General features: G+C 39.8%; 2 protein-coding genes across 2 annotated transcripts in view; one reads left to right on the top strand and one right to left on the bottom strand.

The window, feature by feature from the left end:
• WDHD1 (WD repeat and HMG-box DNA binding protein 1) overlaps positions 1–6,929 on the bottom strand; it is a 69,311-nt gene extending 62,382 nt beyond the window's left edge. Inside the window, exon 1 of the mRNA XM_056133863.1 lies at positions 6,849–6,929. Within this exon, the coding sequence (XP_055989838.1) occupies positions 6,849–6,925 (77 nt within the window). The 5' untranslated portion in view covers positions 6,926–6,929. The remainder of the gene's footprint in view (positions 1–6,848) is intronic.
• Positions 6,930–7,358: 429 nt separating this feature from the next.
• Positions 7,359–18,744, top strand: SOCS4 (suppressor of cytokine signaling 4). The gene is made up of 2 exons (XM_056133146.1): positions 7,359–7,626; positions 14,336–18,744. The coding sequence occupies exon 2, from the start codon at positions 14,428–14,430 to the stop codon at positions 15,748–15,750; it is 1,323 nt and encodes a 440-aa protein (XP_055989121.1). The 5' UTR covers positions 7,359–7,626; positions 14,336–14,427; the 3' UTR covers positions 15,751–18,744.
• The last annotated feature ends 3,437 nt before the right edge of the window (positions 18,745–22,181 follow it).

Here is a 22,181-nt window from a genome sequence, read left to right as displayed (position 1 = left end):
CTACACTTGCTGAGCAAACCCAAACCCTTGTAAAATCCACTGTTGGCTATTAATAAAACCATAATCACACAGCTGATTATAGTTGGAGAAAAACTAGATTCATCTGGTCTTACTTTAAACTTACCATCACTCGCCTAATAAACGTGTTCAGTGCTGTCCAGCTACAACATTTCCTGAATCCTTTCAACTTTCCTTTCTTTTAACCATCATACACATTTCCCATCATAGCACCACGTCTTCCTGACTCTCAACTAATGTCTACTTCCTCGTTCACTCAGAAAAGAAGCAAAATATAGAAATTGTACACATTTCTCCCCAACTCTGAGTATGTTTTTTTGGTAATTCTGAGTTTGATTATGTTCCTATCTTTGACCAATCTCTCTGCTTTATATACTACAATTTAGTCCCCTTTTCACCTACTCAGAGACATTACTAGAAAAATCTCCCTTTTAACTGTAACATTATCGTATTCCTATTTTATCATTGCTGCTTGTGACATATATAACCTCTCTCATCTTAAAAAAAAAATCTTTCTACCCAAGTCCCACAGACACCCCCAGGTAAACACCCAGGTTCACAGCTTCACTACTAGGTTTGGAAGAGATGCAAGCCAAGCTGCTAAAACTCTGGAGTGCCTTCCAGAGGGTGCCAAGCAAAATCCCTGCTGAAGCCCCAACAGCCACATCTACACCCCATAAGCCACAGTCATGCAAAAGTCCAACTTCACTGCTTCACAACTAATCTCTGTAGAGATGCCTACCTGATGAAACTTTCAGGTACACTGGTTTTCAGGCTAAGAACTCTGGGGTCTTCTGAGTGGCTGCAGGCAGACTTCCTGCACCCCCACCTTCACTCCCCATCTGAGGAAGCCCCAGCAGACACATCCACATCCTACAGCTTCCACCATAAAAACAAATGACCCAGTTTTACAGCTTCACAACTTATCTCAGAAGAGATGCAAGCCAAGTCACTAAAACCAAATATATACTCATCAGCCCAGTTCTGCAGGTCCTGGAGTTCCTGGAGTGTTCAGGACCACATGCCACCTCCAAATTCCACAATAGTGACATCCCAGTAGGAAGGAGCACATCATAAATTAGATGGGAAAGTAGCAAAAAGTCAACTAAGCTCAACAAACAAAGCCAGTAATACAGAAGGCTCGACAAGCAACAAACTAGTTTGAAACTAACGACTTTAACGACCCCACTGTGAGATAAAACAATTTTCACAACACTTCTTTTACTGAAGTACTTTTTGATAATTCTATTAGTCATTTTGTTCTAACAAGCAATATAAATTTTGTGCTTACTAAGAAGGCAGACTTCATGTGAGGCAGGGAGACTGGGGACAATGGTGGAGGGAAAGTCACACCGGTGGTGGAACATCAAATGCCCCAAACAACTGCATTATGAACAACTTTGTAAACTATGGTGTTTAAATAGTTTGGTTTTTTTAATTTTTTTTTCTGATCCTGACTCCTAGCCAATTACCCTCAATCGTTGGGTGTCATTCTAACTCCAATACCTCCCTTTGCCTGAATTTACTGTAATGAGGTTTTTATTCCTATGACTTCATAAAAAAGTTCAAGATCACCCACTACCACATCACTAAATCTACTTGTAAGTTCTCAGTCTTGGACTTGCCCCACCAGCAGCACTTGACCTGGTTCACTATTTCCTTCTAGTTAAAATGCAAACTTCAAGTTGGTTCTAGGTACAACACTTGTCTCTTGCTTTTGAATTTTATTTATTTTTTTTTTGGTTGTTTTGTTTTGGGCCCATACCCAGAGATGCATTCAGGAAATACTCCTGGCAGTGTTCAGGGGCCAAACGGGATACCAGGAATCAAACCTGGGTTGGCCACATGCAAAGCAAGTACCCTATCCATTGTACTATCACTGCAGACCCCTTTGAATTTTGTAGGGGGAAGTAGGAACTCCAGTGTTGTCAGGAGCTGGGAGTCAGCAGGGAAATACCAAACAATTTTGGGGAGGAACACAGAGTCAAACATTGAACTGAGGTTCTCATATATACAAGGCATGTGCCTCATCCCTTTAAGTTATCCCCCCATCCTTTGAACCTCTTAACTACATTCATGCCTTTCTTATGTGGTTTCATTCACGCTTATGGCATTAAATGTCATCTATAAAGTCGAAGCGGAGGTCTAGTAGTAGTTCAACCAGTAGTGGAAGCAGTTCCAGCACTGGTAGTAGTGTAGTTGAAAAGATCCTGTAGCAGTTACCATACAAGTGGCAGCCAGGGATAGTAGCTGCAACAGCAATAGTAATGGTGAGAGTTGAAGCCAGAGTGGGGCCCAGGGACATAATAGAGACAGAAAGCACAGAAGGGGTATTGAGTGGAAAAGAAGGGGTAAGTTAGGACTAGAAAGTCACAAATCTTCACAAGGTGGTAGTTAAAGAAATATAAAAAGACCAGAGGACAAGAATTCCCAATCTGACAGAAAGAGGTCTATTTCAGAGAGGAGGCAAAAGATCTTCAAGAAGTGAAAGAGATGGGAAATAAGACAGGAAAGATAAAAGGCATTAAGAGAAGAAGCCATGCTTTCTTTGCCTATTCTATGAAGCAGAAGATTTCTTGATGAGAAATCGCTTTTACTTGTAAGGAGAATGCTGCCTTAAGAACTGCATGTTGTAAAAGTCTTTTGGAGAATACAAACTGTTTACCAGATATTCCTGTACCTTTCGCATAATTCTGTACGAGTTATTTATCCATATATATAATAACCACTTCCATATTTAGATCTCTAATCAGGATCTCAATCCTAAATTCTAGGAAGCATTAGTTAAAGCAATCCTCAAAGCCAACCCTTTACACTTTTTTTTTAAATAAAAAAATTTTTAATAGTGAGACATCATGAGGTATAGTTGCAGACTTACAAATTTCTGTGCTTGGGTTTCAGTTATATAATAATCAAGTACCCATCCCTCCACCAGTGTCCATTTTCCACCACCACGGATCCCAGTATCCCTCCCACCCCACATTCTCCCCATCCCACCCTGCCTTTGTGGCAGGGCATTCCTTTTGTTCTCTCTCTCTCATTGGGTGTTGTGGTTTGCAAAAGAGGCAATGGGTGACAATCATGTTTAGTCTATAGTCTACTTTCCGCATGCTTCTCCCATCCTGGGAGGATCCTCCCAACACCTTTATTTGGTGTTCCCTTCTTTATCTGAGCTCCCTTTTCCCCTAGCATGTGTGGTTGGCCTCCAAGCCACGGAGTAAAATTCCTGGTACTAATCTCGGCCATTCTTGGGTGTTAGTCTCCTATTTTGTTACTTTATGTTCCCCAGATGAATGCAATCTTTCTATGTCTATCCCTTTCTTTCTGAGTCATTTTCCTTAACAAGATACTTTCCATGTAGTACCACTTGTATGTAAATTTCGTGACTTCCTCTTTTCTAACAGCTACATAGTACTCCACTGTGTAAATGAACCAAAGTTGATCATATCAATAGATGCAGAGAAAGCATTTGGCAAGATCCAGCACCCATTTATGATGAAAACCCTAGCCAAAATGGGGATAGATGGGACTTTCCTCAATATAGTTAAAGCCATGTACCACAAGTCTACAGCAAACATCGCCCTCAATGGCGAAAAACTGAGAGCCTTTCCTCTAAGATCAGGGACGAGACAAGGATGTCCACTCTCTCCACTGCTGTTCAATATAGTACTGGAAGTACTTGCAATAGTGATTAGGCAAGAAGAAGATATTAGGGGCATCCAGGTAGGAAAGGAAGAAAGCAAGCTCTCACTATTCCAGATGATATGATACTATACTTAGAGAATCCTAAAACCTCTACCAAGAAACTTCTAGAAACAATAGGCTTGTATAGGAAAGTTGCAGGCTATAAAATCAATATCCAAAAGTCCATGGCTTTCCTATATGCAAATAGTGAAAGAGAAGAAAGTGACATGAAGAAAACAATCCCATTTACAATTGTGCCCCAGAAAATCAAGTACCTAGGAATCACCTTAACTAAGGAAGTAAAGGACCTGTACAAAGAAAACTACAAAACGCTACTTCAGGAAATAAAAGAGGATACAAGGAAATGGAAAAATATCCCCTGTTCATGGATCGGGAGAATTAACATTGTCAAAATGGCAATACTTCCCAAAGCACTGTATAAATTCAACGCAATCCCTATTAGGATACCCATGTCATTCTTCAAAGAAGTGGAGCAAACACTCCTGAAATTTATATGGAACAATAAGCCCCCAGTAATAGCTAAAGCAATTCTTGGGAAAAGAAAATGGAAGGAATCAACCTCCCTAACTTCAAACTCTACTCCAAGGCAGTAATAATTAAAACAGCATGGTACTGGAACAAAGGCAGAGCTGTAGACCAATGGAACAGGGTTGAATATACTGACATCTCCCCCCAAGCATCTAATCTTCGATAAGGGGCAAGAAAAGTGAAGTGGAGCAGGGGAAGCCTCTTTAACAAATTATGCTGGCAAAACTGGACGGCTACATGCAAAAAAATGGGCTCAGATCTCTGCCTAATTCCATGTACAAAAGTAAGATCTAAGTGGATTAAAGACCTCAACATCAGACTGGAATCTATAAGGTACCATTGAGGAAAAAGTTGGCAAAACCCTCCATGACAAAGAAGCTAATGGTATCTTCAAAGATGTCACACCACTGGCCAAGCAAGTGAAAACAGAGATAGACAAATGGGACTATCTTAAACTAAGAAGTTTCTGCACCTCAAAAGAAACAGTGACCAAAATACAAAGACAGTCTACAGAATGGGAAAGGATATTCGCCAACTACACATCTGATAAGGGGTTAATTCCAAGGATATACAAAGTACTGGTTGAACTCCACAAAAAGAAAACATTCAACCCCATCAAAAAATGGGGAGATGAAATGAATAGAAATTTTCACAAAGAAGAAATTCGAATGGCAAAAAGGCACATGAGAAAATGCTCCACATCATTAATCATCAGGGAGATGCAGATCAAAACCACAATGAGATATCACTTCACACCACAGAGACTGGCCCATCTCCATAAGAACAAAAGCAACCGATGCTGGCACAGATGTGGCAAGAAAGGGACACTCCTTCACTGTTGGTGGGAATGTCGACTGGTTCAGCCCTTTTGGAAAACAGTATGGACGATTCTCAAAAAATTAGAAATTGAGCTCCCATTCGACCCAGCAATACCACTCCTGGGAATATATCCCAGAGAGGCAAAACTGTATAGTCGAAGTGACATCTGCACTTGTTTGTTCATTGCAGCACTCTTTACAATAGCCAGAATCTGGAAAAAACCTGAGTGCCCGAGAACAGATGACTGGTTAAAGAAACCTTTACACTTTTTAATTCCAACTCAATCTTTAACCCTTATCTCAAAAAGCACTCCCAAGGTCAGAGAAATAGCAGAGGGATTAAGTGTTTACTTCCCATACAACCAATCCTGGTTTTCTCCCCAGTACCATATGGTCCCTGGAGCACTGCCTGGAGCAACCCCTGAGCACTAAACTAGTACCAGGGCATGAGGCCCCAAAACCCCACAAAATAAACTTCCACAAAGAAAGCTTATCTGCCTCCTTAAATTTAAGATTGACTTTTCCTCAAATATGCTTATGACAGGCTGCCAATCATTTAAGTATTTCTAAATGTATATTTTACTTTTGTGGTAAGTAATTTGTCAATCCAAAGATGATTAAAGAAAAGCTTGTGCTTCTCTGTATTGTTGTATCTCTTGCCTCCAGCAGAATACAAAGCTTGTTAAGTAATGAACCAACAGTGCAGTGACCATGTAAGCCCTACTATCAAACAGTGTTGCACAGAGATGGGGCTTAGAAAATAACAGGACCTGAATTGACTCGGAAACATGTCACTTAGGAATCAAGCAAAAGAAAGAGAGAAAAAAAAGCTGTTAAAAATATCACAACAAAGAAAACAGGATCAAAGAGAATCAAGAGAAGATAAAATAGAAAACAGAAGCAGCCCCTGAATTTGACAACCAATTAGCTAGGAACCTGAAAACAAGGAATATGAGACAGAAATGGGGAGTGAGGGCGCAGGGGGGAAGAGAGCACCTAGGGCAAGAGGTAGAATTGAAGGTTCTTTGATACACTAGAACTATAGTCCCAGTACAATTCAATGAGAGAAGGAAAATATATGTGCCACTTTTTTGGAGGGACATGATAAGTTTTAAAAAAAATTTTATTGAATCACTGTAAGATAGTTACAAGCTTTCATGTTTGGGTTACAATCACACAATGATCAAACACCTATCCCTCCACCAGTGCACATTCCCCACCACCAATATCCCCGGTTTACCCCCACTTTCCCACACTCCCCCTGCCTCCAAAGCAGACAATATTCCCATAATTTCTCTCTACTTTTGGGCATTATGGTTTGCAATACAGACACTGACAGGTTAGGCATGTTAATTTTTTAAGATGAAAATTATATCATGCATCTTTTTTTTTAAAATTGAATCACAGTGAGATACGCAGTTACAAAGTTGTTCATGACTGGGTTTCAGTCACATGTTCCAACCACTCGTCCCTCCACCAGTGTACATTTCCCACTGCCAGTGTCCCCAGTTTCCCTTCTTATACACCCTCCCCATCCCGCCTACCCCTCTGGAAGGCGCTCGCGCTCTCTCTCCCTCTCTCCCTCCCTCTCTCTCTCCCCTCCCTCCCCCCCCCCCCCCCCCCGTCTCCTTTTGGATAAGTGGCACTTCCGATGTGACCTATTTCTCGACGGGGCGAACCGTTGTGGAAAAGCTGCTTCTGTGACACGGAAGAGTAAATGATCCGATACAGACACGCTATGGACACGAAATAGCTCTTTCCGTTTCTCCAAGAACTTACCTCCCGGATTCATCAAAACAGACATCCGTGTGTCCCTCAGTATGGCCGTACCTCATCGGCTTCTGCGTGGCAGGCATCTTGTACTGTGCGTGTTATTGTCAAGAAGGAAGCGGGAGCTGCAGAGGAAGCAGGGAAGTTAGCGTTGGGCTAGGGACGCTTTCCACAGCTTCTCGCCCCCTACCCGAATGACACCTGCAAGAGACAGCAAGACCTGTCAGACCCTGAGCCGGAAATAAGACTAGTTTCTCGCGGGGCGGCGCAGGCACGGGCGGCGAGACGGAAAACTCCTCACAGCGACGACGACCCAACTACAGCGGCTGCGGAAGAAGCGATCACCTGGCGCCGGCGCCTCGCAGCTTCCCGCGCTCGGGGACGCGGGCCACAGTGCGCCTGCGCCGGCCCGCCCACGGCCCGCGCGGCTCCAGACCGGAGGTCGCCGAGTGGTGGCGTCAGAAGCGCGCCGGCAGCTGATGGAAAAAAGCCGGTTTCTGAGGGAGGAAGAAAGGGGGGGAGGAAAAAAAAAAAAGAGAGAAAGAGAGCCTAATACGGAAGTGGTGGCGGCGCCTGGGGAGCAGGTGGAGGCGGTGACGGAGACGTCCCAGACGGAAACCCAGCGCCAAGGGGTGGGGGCATGCGGAAAGACATCGGCTTTCTCGGGTTCACGTGAGGTGCCGGACTGCCGGGGGCCTCCCTTCTCCTCGGCGAAGCACAAGGAAGTGATGGCGGTGGTGATGGCGGCAGTTACTCGGACGGCCCCAGTGAAATTGAGCTCCGGGAGGTGAGTAGGGGGACGGGGGACGGGGGATGGCTGCCGGGCCTTGCCGATGAAAGAAGGGGTCTGCTCTTCCCTTCCAGACTTTTCTCCCTGGCGATCACATCCGGGTCCCTAGAAGGGTCCAGCCCCCTCCCTCGGAGCCCGGAGAGAGAAAGGAGATTTGGGGATGGGAGTGTGTGTGTGTTGGGGGGGGGGGGGGGGGGTCCTCTTCTCTAGAGAAGGAGAGCATCCTTGGCCCTCTTGGTATTTCTGTAGAGACAAAAGAGGCGATTCTTCCTCGCAGTGTGCTGTCCCTGGAGGAAATGGCGTGGTACCTTCACGCCTGCTGTTCGTACTGTACATATGTCCCTAAAGAGGAAAAACACTTGGGCTTGCAGGTACACACACACACACACACACACACACACACACACACACACACTACCCCACCCCCACCCCCCAGAATTGGATCGAAAAGAAGAGCTGCGTGTGGTTGACTGTTCCCTGTGCTCATATTATTAGTCTTGGCCATTTCAATTCATTCTCCATATTGCGAGACCTGCCTCTGATGAGAATCTCCCCCCCGGGATATTTGTGGTTCCCTCCCTTCTCGTCTCCATCGGACTCGGTGTGACACACGGCGCACGTTTTCCCGTGGTAGAGATCGTGTGGTCATTTTTCAGTTTCCTTTACTGTTGTGCAAAGTCGCAAACGCATGGCTGGACCAACCGGTGGTGTTCGGATGTGGGGGGGGAGGGTGGCTTTTTGAAGGCCGGGGCCTCCTAATAGGCTTGCATTAGCCGCAGGAGTCTAGTGCATGAAGAGGGTGAGTGATTTAGAACAAATTTAGGACTTGTGGCAGCCTACAGTTGATTTCCTACAAGAGCAAAAGATCCCTGAGTTGGTTCTCGTTGCTTTTTTATTTTGCAATCACTTGGGTTTGGGTTTATTCTTTTTTTTTTTCTGATGGACTGATTAAAAAAAATTTTTTAATCCAAGTAACTGTCATTGAATGCACGGTAGGGTTCAAGATGAATTCTAGTAATACTCTTTCTAAAATGAACAAATAATGCACTAGAGCTAGTACAGCGAGTAGGGAATTTGACTAGAGATAGCAGGTAAGGAGCTTTCCCACTGCCGATTGGGTTTTGATCTCCAGCACCCAGTTTGGTCCCCGGAGCGCTGTCTGGAGTGATCCGTGAGCGCAGAGCTAAGAGTAAGCCTTGAGCACCACCGGGTGTGGCCCAAAAACAAGTATATAATGAACAAATCATGATGAGACAAGTACAATTCAGAGCCCTGCGTAAGAATCTGCATATTGAGAATAGAGTTATGGCTTTGTTCTGTCTTAACTATAATATCTATAATGCCACGTGACTCTAATCCCTGAGTAATGAAGCTAGTTGATTCATAGGTTTTTCTTTACAAAATTAACATTTATGAAAAGAGCTTGAACATAGTAACAGAACTGCCCTAGATTTTCGTTTTGACTTCAACAACTACTCCTTGTGCGACCTTGACTGTGGTTCTCTACTTTTTCTGATAACAGGTTTTCTTAGATCCAGCCGTATAATACTAATTGTTACTAATGTCTCAGCTACTTTGGGCATGCTTTCAGTGATTTCATCTAAACTGAAGTTGATTTAAATAAGTGAAAATTTTCCAATTTAAGAAGACAAATTCATGCTTTCATTAGTATAGTTTCACAATTTCATTCCTCATTGAGAAAAATACCTGGAAATTTTAATGTCTTCAGTGAACTTTGTTGAGGAAGATACTCAAAGAATATGTAGAGTATGATAGTGCAGTTATTAAATGAATATTAATAAATTATATTTGTTAACAAAATTGATTATTTGCGATAGCTTACTTTCAAAAAAGTAACTGAACAGGTTGGCTATCACTGATATGGCAGTCAAATTTCCAAATGAATTTATTTATCATTAACACAGCACGTCATATAGAATTGAGTAGCTGAATATAACTCAGAAAATAAAGCCAATCTTGCAGATTCAATTGCTGTAAAGGTTACTTAGCTTTGCTCTAGAAGGTTAATTCATAATACTGTCCTAAAGCAATGTCTCAAGGGCCTTAGGGTGAAAAAACATGAATGTGTATTACTGGAGTACTGATGGTAGTATTAACTAAAAATAACAGTATCAGTACTAGAAAGATAGTACAGGGATTAAGTCGCTTGCCTTTGGTGCTTCAGTGCTTCTGCGTATTCCCTGAGCACAACCCAGAGTGATCTCTGAGTACAGAGCTAGGAGTAAGTCTTGATCACTGCCCGGTGTGGCCCAAAAAAAAATAAAACAACCCTCCAAGAAAAGGTATTATCATAACCTTAGAGTATCAATTTTTTTCAGTATTATGGAGGGCTTTTTTAAATGTCTTCAGTAAAATAGGTGCTTGACATAATCCTGTGAAAAATAAAGCTGAGTAACAGATTAGTAATAAAAATATAAGAAAAGCCTAATATGGAGATATATGGAGATTTTTGTATCTTTGAAAGTATTTTGAACTTACCAAACTATTTGCAGGATAAATAATGCTTGCTAATGTACAGACTTCTGAGGTATAAAAAGGGATACATCAAAAATCAACATACTCCATTACCCAGTTCCTCTAGAGGAAACAGTAGTTGATTTTTATGTTGTTAGGTTGACTACAGATCCTTACCATAGCAAGACAAAATCAATCACTGTTTACTCATTTAAAAAAAACCCAGGTCTCAGAAAGTTGTGAATTGTCCAAGGTTACACCTTTACCAAAGACTGAGGTAGAAATAAAAACAGGTGTTTTACCTATGATGTCTTCTACATAGCTTCCGTAAATCATAACTGTTCATGTAAAACATATTAAGGCATAGAGGCAATTTTAAATCCAGAGTTGCCATTAAGGAGCCAGAGCTATAGTGCAACAGGTAGGGCATTTGCCTTGCACGCAGCCAATCTGGGTCCAATTTCTGGTATCCCATATGGTTCCCCAAGCACTGCCAGGAGTAATTCCTGAGGGCAGAGTCAGGAGTAAACCCTTAAGCATTGCCGGGTGTGACCCCCAAAAAGACAAAAAAATATATATATAAATAAATAAAAATTTTAAAATAAAGTCATCATTAAATCACAGAATCTCAAAAAAATAAAACGGAAAAAATATCTAAAGTCATACTAGGTTGTAAGTAGAACTTGTTTCACAAGATTAATTGTAAGCTTCTAAAGTGTTTAATATTTAAATGTAATATTTAATTAAGTGTTTGATATCTATATGTTGTTTAAATATGTAAATATTTCAATGTAATTATTTAAAGCCCTTCTCGGAGAGCCCAGCAAGCTACCGAGAGTATCTCGCCTGCACGGCAGAGCCTGGCAAGCTACCCGTGACGTATTCAATATGCCAAACACAGTAACAACAAGTCTCAAAAAAATGGAGACGTTACTGGGCCCGCTCGAGCAAATCAATGAACGATGGGAGGACAGTGTTTGTTATTTAAAGCAGTGAAATAATACTCGTTTTAACTGCATTTTGTTGAAATCCATTAATAATAAAAATTATCTTGCAAAACTACAATTTGTGACTGGTGGAGGAGTCTCCCAAGTCATGCTCAGAGGTCTCCTAGGCCACTTCCCTCCATACTCAGATAACTGCGCCTGTGCTGGTTTGGGCCCTGCAGTGCTCTGCCACAGCCACACTGGTGCTCCAGGGAACACATGCTGCGACACCAGCCAGGGCCTCTGAATGGTTTATCCTTTTAGTTTTCTCCCAGGGCACAAGCTGCAAGGTTTTTTATGATTAGAAGTATAGTTGTTTATATAACATTTTAAGAGTTTATAATTTGTTTACTCTCAGGAATAGTTACATCAGAAATGCTAAGAGAGAATGGAGAGAGAGATTGTACTACATGTAGGCACCTGTCTTGCGTGTGGCTGACCATACTGGATTCTGGATACCCCATAAGATCCCCTGAGCACTGCCAGGAGTGAACCTTGAGCACCACTGGGTGTGGCTCAGAAATAAAGCAAATAAATAAATCCCACAGAAATGCTGAAGACTCCTCAGCCTCAGACTTGTGAAGTTCATTTTTGTGCAAATTTTCTAACTTTTTATATGACCCTTCTTTTCTTTTTCATTTTGCCACTTTACATTTTCCTACCTCATTTGAAACTAACTGCTTCTACATGAAGAGTTTAGAGGCAGGAATTTGCATCTTACTCAGTAAGGGAAAAGGAAATTTTAAAATAATAATAAATACCACTCGGGTCAGCCATGTTGGCTGCCTGCAAGGCAAACGCCCTACCACTGTGCTATCGCTCCAGCCGGACTGGAGCGATATCCGGGCTGGAGCGATAGCACAGCGGTAGGGCGTTTGCCTTGCATGCAGCCAACATGGCCGACCCGAGTTCGATTCCTCCGCCCTTCTCGAAGAGCCCGGCAAGCTACCGAGAGTATCTCGCCCGCGCGGCAGAGCCTGGCAAGCTCTCCGTGATGTATTCGATATGCCAAACACAGTAACAACGAAGTCTCCAATGGAGACGTTACTGGGCCCGCTCGAGCAAATCGACGAACAACGGGAGGGCCTTTACCTTTACCTTTTAATAAATACCACAGTGTATGCTCCAGAGTAGTAGCTGCCTCCAGGAAAAAAAAATTAATATATAGCAGTTCAACCTTTTCTCAATGGTTGTTTCACCTTTTTCTATTTTTAAGAAGCCTCTCTGTTGCTACCAACAAGGATCTTTGACTTGTCCATACCTTTCGAAGTATTGAGGGTGGGGATGTGGCGTAGTGGTAAAACACATGCCTTGCAAAAATTGACCTGGACCGTTGCAAAAAAAAAATTCTCAAAAGTACCTTTTATTTCTATACTACTAAAGCTACCTCCCTTTGTTTTTAATCTTTTCTACTAATTTATACAAAGTTTGTATAAAATTCCAAACATTAATAATAGATTGTTTGAAAGGACTGTCAGATTGAAAATCCAACAGTATTTTTACATTTAGATTTTACATGTACAGGCAAGACACCAAAGCACTTTTCAAAACTTGTCTTTATTCTTTAAATATACAATAAAAATAATTTTATTTTCACTAAAAGTTATTTTATTGAAAGTTAAGTAGGGGGAAAAGGGGGCCTCGGCCACACCCAGTAATGCTCAGTTTGGGGGCAACACTTCTGGCAGTACTAAGGCAACCATATGTGGTGCTGGGAATCAAACCAGGTCAGCTGCTTGCAGAGTAAGTACTCTGCTCTCTATTCTGTCTCTGTACCCTCAACATAATTTCAGGTTTGTTTTCAGGGGCTGGAAAGATAGCACATCGATCAGGGTGCTTGCCTTGCTGATGCAGGTTCAATTGCTAGCACCCCATACGATGCCCCAAGCAGAACCAGCAGTAAACCCTGGGTATTGCTGGGTATGGCCCAAAAAACAAACCAAATAAAGATGTTCCTTGAATGCTGCTTGGCAAAGCTGACTTTTAGGCTCTGAGGTTCCTTAGCTGTTGCTTGTCCAGGGAATTTTTTGTCATTTCTTCAAGTTGAATGATAATCTAACTGCAAATAATATTTTTGATGAGACGTTTATTTCATTCTGCGCTTTTTTTATTATTATATCACCTCATTTTCTCTTACCTGTAGAGTCTAATTTGATAAATCTGTTGGGATTTCCTTTATTGGTGAACCTTTCTTTGATCTTGCTATTTGCTGTATTTTGTTTCTGTCTTTAACTTTCATCATTTTGTTTAACAATGTTGGGTTTTTCCTATTTGGATCCAACTTGGCTGGTACCCTCTGTGAGCCTCATTAATCTGGGTTGAGGTACACCTTAACTCTGGGAAAATATTACCTACAATTTCTTGGATTTATAATTCCTTCTTTTTTTCTTACAGACTCCGATGATTGTTACATTATCTCTTGAACTCATTCCATAGATCTCATGTGCAGTTCATTCCTGTTCAGACTTTCATTCATTTCATGCTGGTTTCTAGGGGTTTCTTGCATCCCATCTTGGAACTCTTTTTTTTCCTCAGCTATTGTTACTCTGCTATTTAGGCCGTCCATTAAGTTATTCACCCACCACACCCCAGTTGTCACTTCTGATTGTAGTTTTCTCATCTCTACTTATACTTATTTTATACCTGTTTATTTGAGCTCATTAAACATCCGCATCATGGTATTCCTAAGTCTTTATCTGAGAGATTATAGACTAGTAGGTACTGGTAGAGCCTTCACTTAAGGACTTTATGGGCTTTTACATGGCTTCCCCGTTGTGTCTTTTAGTCTCTGGTGTGAATTTTTATGATTCATTCCCTAAGATCTTTTAGTGATTCACTGCCTAGAAGCAATGGATTATACCTAGTATCTGCCCTAGGATGTAGACTTAACCTGGGGATATTGGTGACTTCAGTATAATGTTGAAGAAGTAGATGTATTCCAGCGTTTTGGGGATGAAGTTAAGGCTCCATTCAGTTCTCTCGGAATCTGTTAACAGGGGCTTCAGGTTGGAGTCCTGGTGTCCCTCCCAGACTGGCTGGCTCCAAAACTGCATTGGGGAATGCTCACATAAGCCACAGGAAGGCCTCACCAATAGCCAGGATTCCCCCACAGGTGGGATGCTGGGCTATCTAGTATTTTTTTCTGTAGTAAATAAGCCTTTTTAAAATATATATTGGCCTTAATATATAAACCATATAAATGAACAAATAATGATTTTTATTTATTTGGTTTTTTTTTTTTTTAGATATATCCAGAAAGTGCCCAGAAGAAACTTCCTGCCAGAAAAACTGAAAAAGCAGTATTTGTAACACTGGAGTTTGTGGATAAGTTGTTAAAATGGCAGAAAACATTGAAAATAATTGTAAAGATGTAGATGTAAGACCTAAAACTACTCGGAGTAGAAGTGCTGACAGAAAGGACGGTTATGTGTGGAGTGGAAAGAAGTTGTCTTGGTCAAAAAAGAGTGAAAGTTGTTCAGATGGTGAAACGGTGAATACTATAGAGAAAACAGAAGTTCCCTTAAGGAGCCAAGAACGAAAGCACAGCTGTTCATCCATTGAGTTGGATTTAGATCACTCCTGTGGGCATCGATTTTTGGGCCGTTCTCTTAAACAGAAACTTCAAGATGCTGTGGGGCAATGTTTTCCAATAAAGAACTGTAGTAATCGGCACTCTTCAGGGCTTCCATCTAAAAGAAAAATTCATATCAGTGAACTCATGTTAGATAAGTGTCCTTTCCCACCTCGATCCGATTTAGCCTTTAGGTGGCACTTTATTAAACGACACACTGCTCCTCTAAATCCCAAATCAGATGATTGGGTAAGCACAGACTTATCTCAGAGTGAACTAAGAGATGTTCAACTAAAACAAAGAAGAAACATGGAGGAAGAGGTAAACTGTTTCTCACATACCAATGTTCAGCCTAGTGTCATAACCACAAACAGTGCTTCATGTGGAGGTGGTCCTATGACTGGTTCTGTGATGAACCTAGTTTCAAATAACAGTATAGAAGATAGTGATATGGATTCCGATGATGAAATTATAACACTTTGCACAAGCTCCAGGAAAAGAAACAAACCCAAATGGGAACTAGATGAAGAAATCCTGCAGTTGGAAACACCTCCTAAGTACCACACTCAAATTGATTATGTTCACTATCTTGTACCAGACCTCCTTCAGATCAATAACAATCCATGTTATTGGGGAGTTATGGATAAATACGCAGCTGAAGCTCTACTAGAAGGAAAACCAGAAGGTACTTTTTTACTTCGAGACTCAGCACAGGAAGACTATTTATTCTCTGTTAGTTTTAGACGCTATAGTCGTTCTCTTCATGCTAGAATTGAACAGTGGAATCACAACTTTAGCTTTGATGCACATGATCCTTGTGTCTTCCATTCTCCTGATATTACTGGGCTCCTAGAACATTATAAGGACCCAAGTGCCTGTATGTTCTTTGAACCACTTTTATCTACTCCTTTAATTCGGACTTTCCCCTTTTCCCTGCAGCACATATGCAGAACAGTTATTTGTAACTGTACAACTTATGATGGCATTGATGCCCTTCCAATTCCTTCCTCTATGAAATTATATCTGAAGGAATATCACTATAAATCAAAAGTTAGAGTTCTCAGGATTGATGCACCAAAACAATGCTAAGAAAGGGGTAGAAACATTGGAATTATACACATATTTTTATTTAACGGTTTATTTTTCTTATGCTTTGAATTTTTCTACAAGGGCAGTCAGTACAAAATAAACTTCTGCCCTAAGTTTTACTTCCAAATCATTTTATTTTTTTTCTGACACACTAATTGTTTAAAGTTATATACACTAAAGATTAATGGACGTTTTTGACCAGACTTGTTTTTTGTTTTTACCATATAGATTATATACCTAATTTTTTTCTTTTCTTGATTATAGTTTGCAATGCTCCAGGGATATTCAAAATTTGGTAGACATTGCAAACACAGTTGAATAATACATATTTTGTACTTTTTTAAAAATAGTCCTGTAATCCTTCCCAAAATGCTGTGTTAACCTATGCCATTAGTATTTCTATCTATATAGTTTCCCCATCCCCATTGTCAGAATTGTTTTAAATTCTTCAGTAAAAGTTAAGTGTGTTGTAATTCATAATACATATTAATGTAATGGACTTACGTATTTAATAGGGTTGTTAAAGTAACAAAATGGCTTAAAATAAAAGTTGATGTGCTTTCATTTTACATATTAACCATAAAGTAGGGTTTCTAAGTCTGATTATTCTGGTCAGTAAAAAATGAAGAGAGGATCTGACTGAGTGGTAGAATGAATGCCTTATGTATGTAAGGCTCTTAGATGGATCTCAGGCACCTCAAAAAAGGAAAAAAATTGAATGAAAGTATGACATTTTGACAGTGAATTTATTCTTTACTGTAGTGAGCTCATTTGTTTTATTCCTTGAATAGCTCTTTCTCTCCACCTGGAAGAATTAGAATTAGTATCTTCGGAATGTAAATATTGTTCCTTTATTACCTGACACTCTAAAAATGATAAAACTATTAGTAACTAGTACTTACTAAAAAAAGTTACTAAAGCAACTGTGAGGTTTTTCTGTATTTACTAATAATGTGCTGTTGCTTCTTCTTAGACCTTTTATAGACACTAAGCTTGTTCTTTGGAGGAGATGCCACAATTTATTTTTAAAAATAGCCACAAGTTTCCATCAGTAAGCAACGAATTTTTTAATTCCTTTTAATTACTCTGGAATAAAGCTTCAAGAGGTAGAGACCCTCCATATTCAGGCAGTTTACTACTGTTTTTAACATTTGAGTTTCAAATAATTATCTTTATTTTCATAATTAATGTTTTTATGATAGCTTCCAAAAAAGAAAAACATTTTGAAAGCTGTGTAAGGTTTATTCCATACCAGTACAGGGCATCAGGGGTAATAATTTACATTTACTCTCCCGTGGACAGGGAAGCATTTTTAGAAACATCATTAGCCCAATATAATAAAGATTAATGGAGTGATATTCTATCCAGCTCCTCTTTTTTTTAAAGAATCAATAAATTCCCCAGATAGTTGTTTCTTCTGGTGAGCTATCTACCCCTTTTTACAAACTTACATTTTTAATATGATAACCACAGATTTCTTGATGGTCGTTTTGCTCTAGTAAAAAGCTGCTTTTATCTGAATTGAAAGAAATTTGACTCAGATTTCCAAGCTTAAACAGATGTTTCTTAAGTATCATTTCTTTAAATTGAAGTATCATTCCCCTTTCCTGAAAGTGCACAGTTAATAAAGATGGCATTTTCAATAACAATTTTAAAATAGCAATTCAGAATCAAAGGAAATATGTTACCAATATAGTTCAGCTTTTTTTTTTTCTCAGTGGTCTCAAGTCTGTTTTGGTTCCAGTTAGGGGTTGCTGTTAAAATGGCACCTCTCATCAGTGATGAGGCTCAGAATATCTTTACACCACCATCAGAATAAATAATCTCTTATAAAGTTGAGATTTTCCTTTTTCAAGTGTAGAAAAGTCTCATACTACCTCAACTTATTGTGGCACTTTTGTAGATCACTGAGAAGCTTAACTGAGTTACCAATATGATACTTCCTAAATAACCATCTTTGGTGAAAGAAAATTAATTGTATGGTAAGACTCTACCCGTAATTAGAGCTTTTTATCAGAACTTGATAACAAGACTTTCTGTTTCTGTGAAACAATTATTTTAACTATTTTTCTTTTAAAAATAACTTTTTATCAGTACAGAAAAACCTAAAGGATGATTAGCTAAGAATACTCTGTTAAAAAGTAATTTTATAAAGGAAGATAAAGTAAAATTATGTTGCCTTTTATAATGATAAAAATTAGTGTTTGTATAAAAATATCTAAGTCATTTTTCATATATTCAGATTGGTTGCTTGTGATATATTTTCTCTGGCTTAGTTTTTCAACTTCAAGGTATTAATAGCTGTTAACATTTTCAAAATACTGCCATACATAGCCTTGAAGTAGATGATCCAAATGATCTGGGAAGAAATTCATTTACTTTGAAATGATTTGTTTTTGTTTTGCTTGATATTTGATACAATGAAAAGATACCTGGAAAGTAGAAACAAAGATTTGAGAAGGTAGATTAATGATTTTTTACAGCATTATGGGATTGGAATTTTAACCCTTTGGTAACTAAGGGCACATTTGGGAAACTACTCAGTAATCAGAAACTTAACTCGTTTTAAAAAATACATTTATTGGAATATGTAAGTAAAATGAGTAAATTCTGAGGAGCAATGTGGAAAAGATAAATCCAATACAGGAATAAAAATTTTACAACTCTTAAGTTTGATATTGTGAAGATTTGAAAAGTATAAATTCCAGAGTTGATCAGGCATTCAGCATGGTGGAACTGTGAAGAGTTTATTGATAAGAAAGGATGGGGCTAAAAGAAACAGGATAAAATATTAAAATTAAGAATGAGGCATTACCTCAGGGAAATGCCTTGACAGTGAAAGAGAACTACTTAATCGCTAATAGCTAGTCTGGACCAGACACTTAACTGTGCTTTGGGAATCGTCCTGCACTAATCAGGAAATAAACTTGACTTTTCTATTTCTTTGAAGCTTTTCAGGACATACCTCCTCCCCAACCCAGTTTAGTTTGGGGGGGGGGGTTAAAGGGGGCATTGGGGGGGGGCAGGGGTTTTTTGGGTTTTTTTTTTTTTAACTACAGCTTCATTCATACTCTAGTTCCTGAAGTATGTTGAATGGATTTTTGCTTTTTTTTTTGGGTTTATGAGCATTTTATATGAAGTCATATGTGGTCTTTGTATAACCATGTCATACACTTAAATAATTCACAGTGGGAATAGTTTAATTTAAAGCAAGACCTAATAGGAAAAATAAAGGAAGCTTTTAGTCAGCTTGTGACTAGATTTATTGATCTGCTAATCAGACCTGGATTCTTTACTGAATTTCAGCTAAGAACGAACTGGGGTCAAAGAGTAACTTTCAGTTAAAGTTTTGACTTCTTATTATAAATAATATAAAGGATATCTTAGTAATTAGAAATCCTTTAAAAAGTAGAGCAAATGTGGCAAATTGGACTCAGATCATTACTTAAATTCCATTTCTTTTTATAAGAAAAACACAAACCATTATCATTTATTCATGAGACAAAGCCATTAAGATAAATCAAGTTATCAGCTTCCTGTCTGAAGTTTGGGTCATTTTATAGATTCACGTAATAGCTTCCTTCCTGTGAAACAAAATCTTTGAGACCAAAATCTCTTATAAATACACTCTTAGCTTTCATTAAAAATCTTGTCAGTTTTAGCTATATTCAGATCAAATAAATCCTGTAATAATTTGGGCAGAGCAAATTTCACGAAAAAGTAGAAGACTTTCCTGTATTAAAAAAATAAGTAAAAATAATGCAAACATAAAATGACCAGGGTGTTGATGTCCATAGGAATAAGACATTTTGAAATCAGGATATTTCTGCATTGGGAAAAAAGTCTTTACAATTTTGGTTTTAACATCAGTTAGTTTCACATTCATTTTTATTTCTAAAGAACGAACTGAAAGCACAACGTGGTTTTGGTTTTTGTTTTTTAATGACATGTTAGAAATGAGCAACACTGCAAGAGTCTTTATACTAACCACCTCTACAGACATTGGGACACAAAATGGAGGTAACTTTTTGAAATACACTGGCTTCTGAGTAGTAATGTAGACTAATGTATATAACCCAAAGGAAAGGGAATTAGGGCACAGGAGTCGAATTTCAAAACCAAAGTCTACTTTTATTACCTTTAATTTTTAATAATTAGCCAGTACTAAATCTTTTTTGTTTTAATTTCCTGACTTAAAAAAAGTAAGTAATAATACTTTTCACTTGACTTCCTGAAAATTAATTCTTCAGTGAAGAGGTGACCCTTGGAGCATACTTGAAAATAATTGCGGTATAGCCCTTACACACTAATGTGATGATAGGTTTTCAGAGTATCCCTTCGTGAACCTGCAGATTGACATTCACTTCCTTTACTCTGTAATAGACTTTCTTGGCTTAATTTGACAATAGAGATAACTGTACAATTTGGATTTATGGTTTGGACTGCAATTAGATGAACAGTGCAATTTCCTATCCTTAATAAGGTCTGTGTAAAATTGATGTTTGCCTAAGTTATTTTAAAAAGTTGATTACATTTGGTGGAAGTAAGGATAATCACTTTTGCCATGATTATAATCAGATCTTAGCTTTCAGACTTGAGAGTGTAAAACTCAAGATTTACTTAAAGTGTGCCGACTTTGCTTGAAATGGATAAACTCTAAAAAGCCAAGTATGAACTTGATATGTACTTGAATATAGGGAATTTATTAACTTCACTAAAGTGTTAATTAGTATTCTTGTCAATTAAGCTTGTATGATCCACAACTTACCCCCCCAAAAGTAGACTGTCCATTTTTGTTTCTATTCCTACAGTTGAATGTTTTCTTTGATGTGAATTCAAATTGTTCTGAATAGTTTCGTTTCTTAATTAAAACTTCTTATATAAAATCCAAAGTCTTTGCATTTTGATCTTAAAACTTTGTATATATCTTTTTGTCACAAAATTAACTTAGCTTGTGTAAAAGAAATGTAAAAATTGGGATTCTTGTACATTTTCTAATTTGTTATACACTCCTCTGAGTTTGGATCCTCCAGAAGCTGATGCCAAGATGTGATCAAATATGCAAGAGATAATATTGGGGGGAACTTCGTGCCTTATATGCCATGTCGAATGTGAATCTGGAAATGCACTAGCAGGTTGATTTCCCTAGCACCTGTCGGAGCCCACAGGGTACAGGATGAACCTGATCTAAAATCCCTGCCATGCTCAGATATTGCCTGTGAGCTGGTGGCATAGTTAAGTGCTGAAAGTCAACAAGACTCAGATTAAGGGCAATTGAGTAAAGCACTCTGGCACAAATAGTTTTTGCCCACCCCCACCCCCGCCCCCGCCCCCCCACCACTACCACCACCAAATTCGGTAAAAGGTAAAGGCCCTCCCGTTGATCGTTGATTTGCTTGAGCGGCCCCAGTAACGTCTCCATTGAAGACTTTGTTGTTACTGTGTCTGGCATATCGAATACTCTCGGTAGCTTGCCGGACTCTCCGAGACCAAATTCGGTAATTTGTTGAAACTTTTTTTAAACCCTATGAGGAGCAAAATCAAAATTTTAAAACAGTAGCCTTTTAGGGCATTTGCCTTGCATGCAGGAGATCTGGGTTGGATCCCTGATGTCCCATACACTCCCCTGAGCACTGCCAGGAGTAATTCCTGAGTGCAGAGCCAGCAGTAACCCCAGAGCATCGCCGCCGGCCCCCCACGCACACTCCCCCCCCCACCCTAAAAAACAAAAAAAGATAAAATCAGTTCATTGGCTCAGGCTTCCCTCTGGCAAAAGGCACTGCCATTCACAGCACCCTTTGGAGAAGTGGGTCACTAGTGACGGTTAGTAAGTTTATAGTGAAATGTGAACCCGCTGACTCACCAGATGTTTACACAAAGAAGCAAAATGTAAGTATATCACTTATTTCTAATATGCGTACTATCTGCATCTTAAATTGCAAGTTTTATATATGCATATTTTTTCGTGAGAACCAGGATTCTAGACCCTACTGAGGGGGGAAAAAAAAGGCAGACTAACGTGGGGATATCTGCAAACTGCTGTTCCTTTATCAGTTTGTGTGCAAACGTCATCGCTTCCCAGATTTCCAGATTGGATAACATCCTAAAGATGCCCCAACTGCAAACGCCGCCGAGCTGCGAAGATCCAGAATCTACCGCTAGGCCATTCATTCAAAGGAACCAGATGGTAACTTCCGCTAGTGAGTCCAGAAAGTCACCGACCCTGCGCAGTTGAAGCTCGAGAAAATCCGGGCGCCTTCCTCCCGCCCTTCAGGAGAGAACAGTCACCCACCCGCCCCTGGGCCAGCACTGGGGGCGCCGCCCCGCCCGGGCCCGACGAGTCGTGGTGCCGCCCCAGGCCTGACGGGGGCGCCCACCTCCGGGTCCCGGAGCTACAAGGCGCGCGGGTGGGTCGGCGCGCGCGGCGTTCC

This window comes from Sorex fumeus, unplaced genomic scaffold, assembly GCF_029834395.1.
Source record: "Sorex fumeus unplaced genomic scaffold, SorFum_2.1 ptg000098l, whole genome shotgun sequence".
Classification (NCBI taxonomy): Eukaryota; Metazoa; Chordata; class Mammalia; order Eulipotyphla; family Soricidae; genus Sorex; species Sorex fumeus.
This window is presented reverse-complemented; position numbering and strand designations above follow the sequence as displayed.

Bases quoted from the DNA above. Each gene is read 5' to 3' on its own strand.
- SOCS4 (XM_056133146.1), top strand. From the start codon at position 14,428: ATGGCAGAAAACATTGAAAATAATTGTAAAGATGTAGATGTAAGACCT.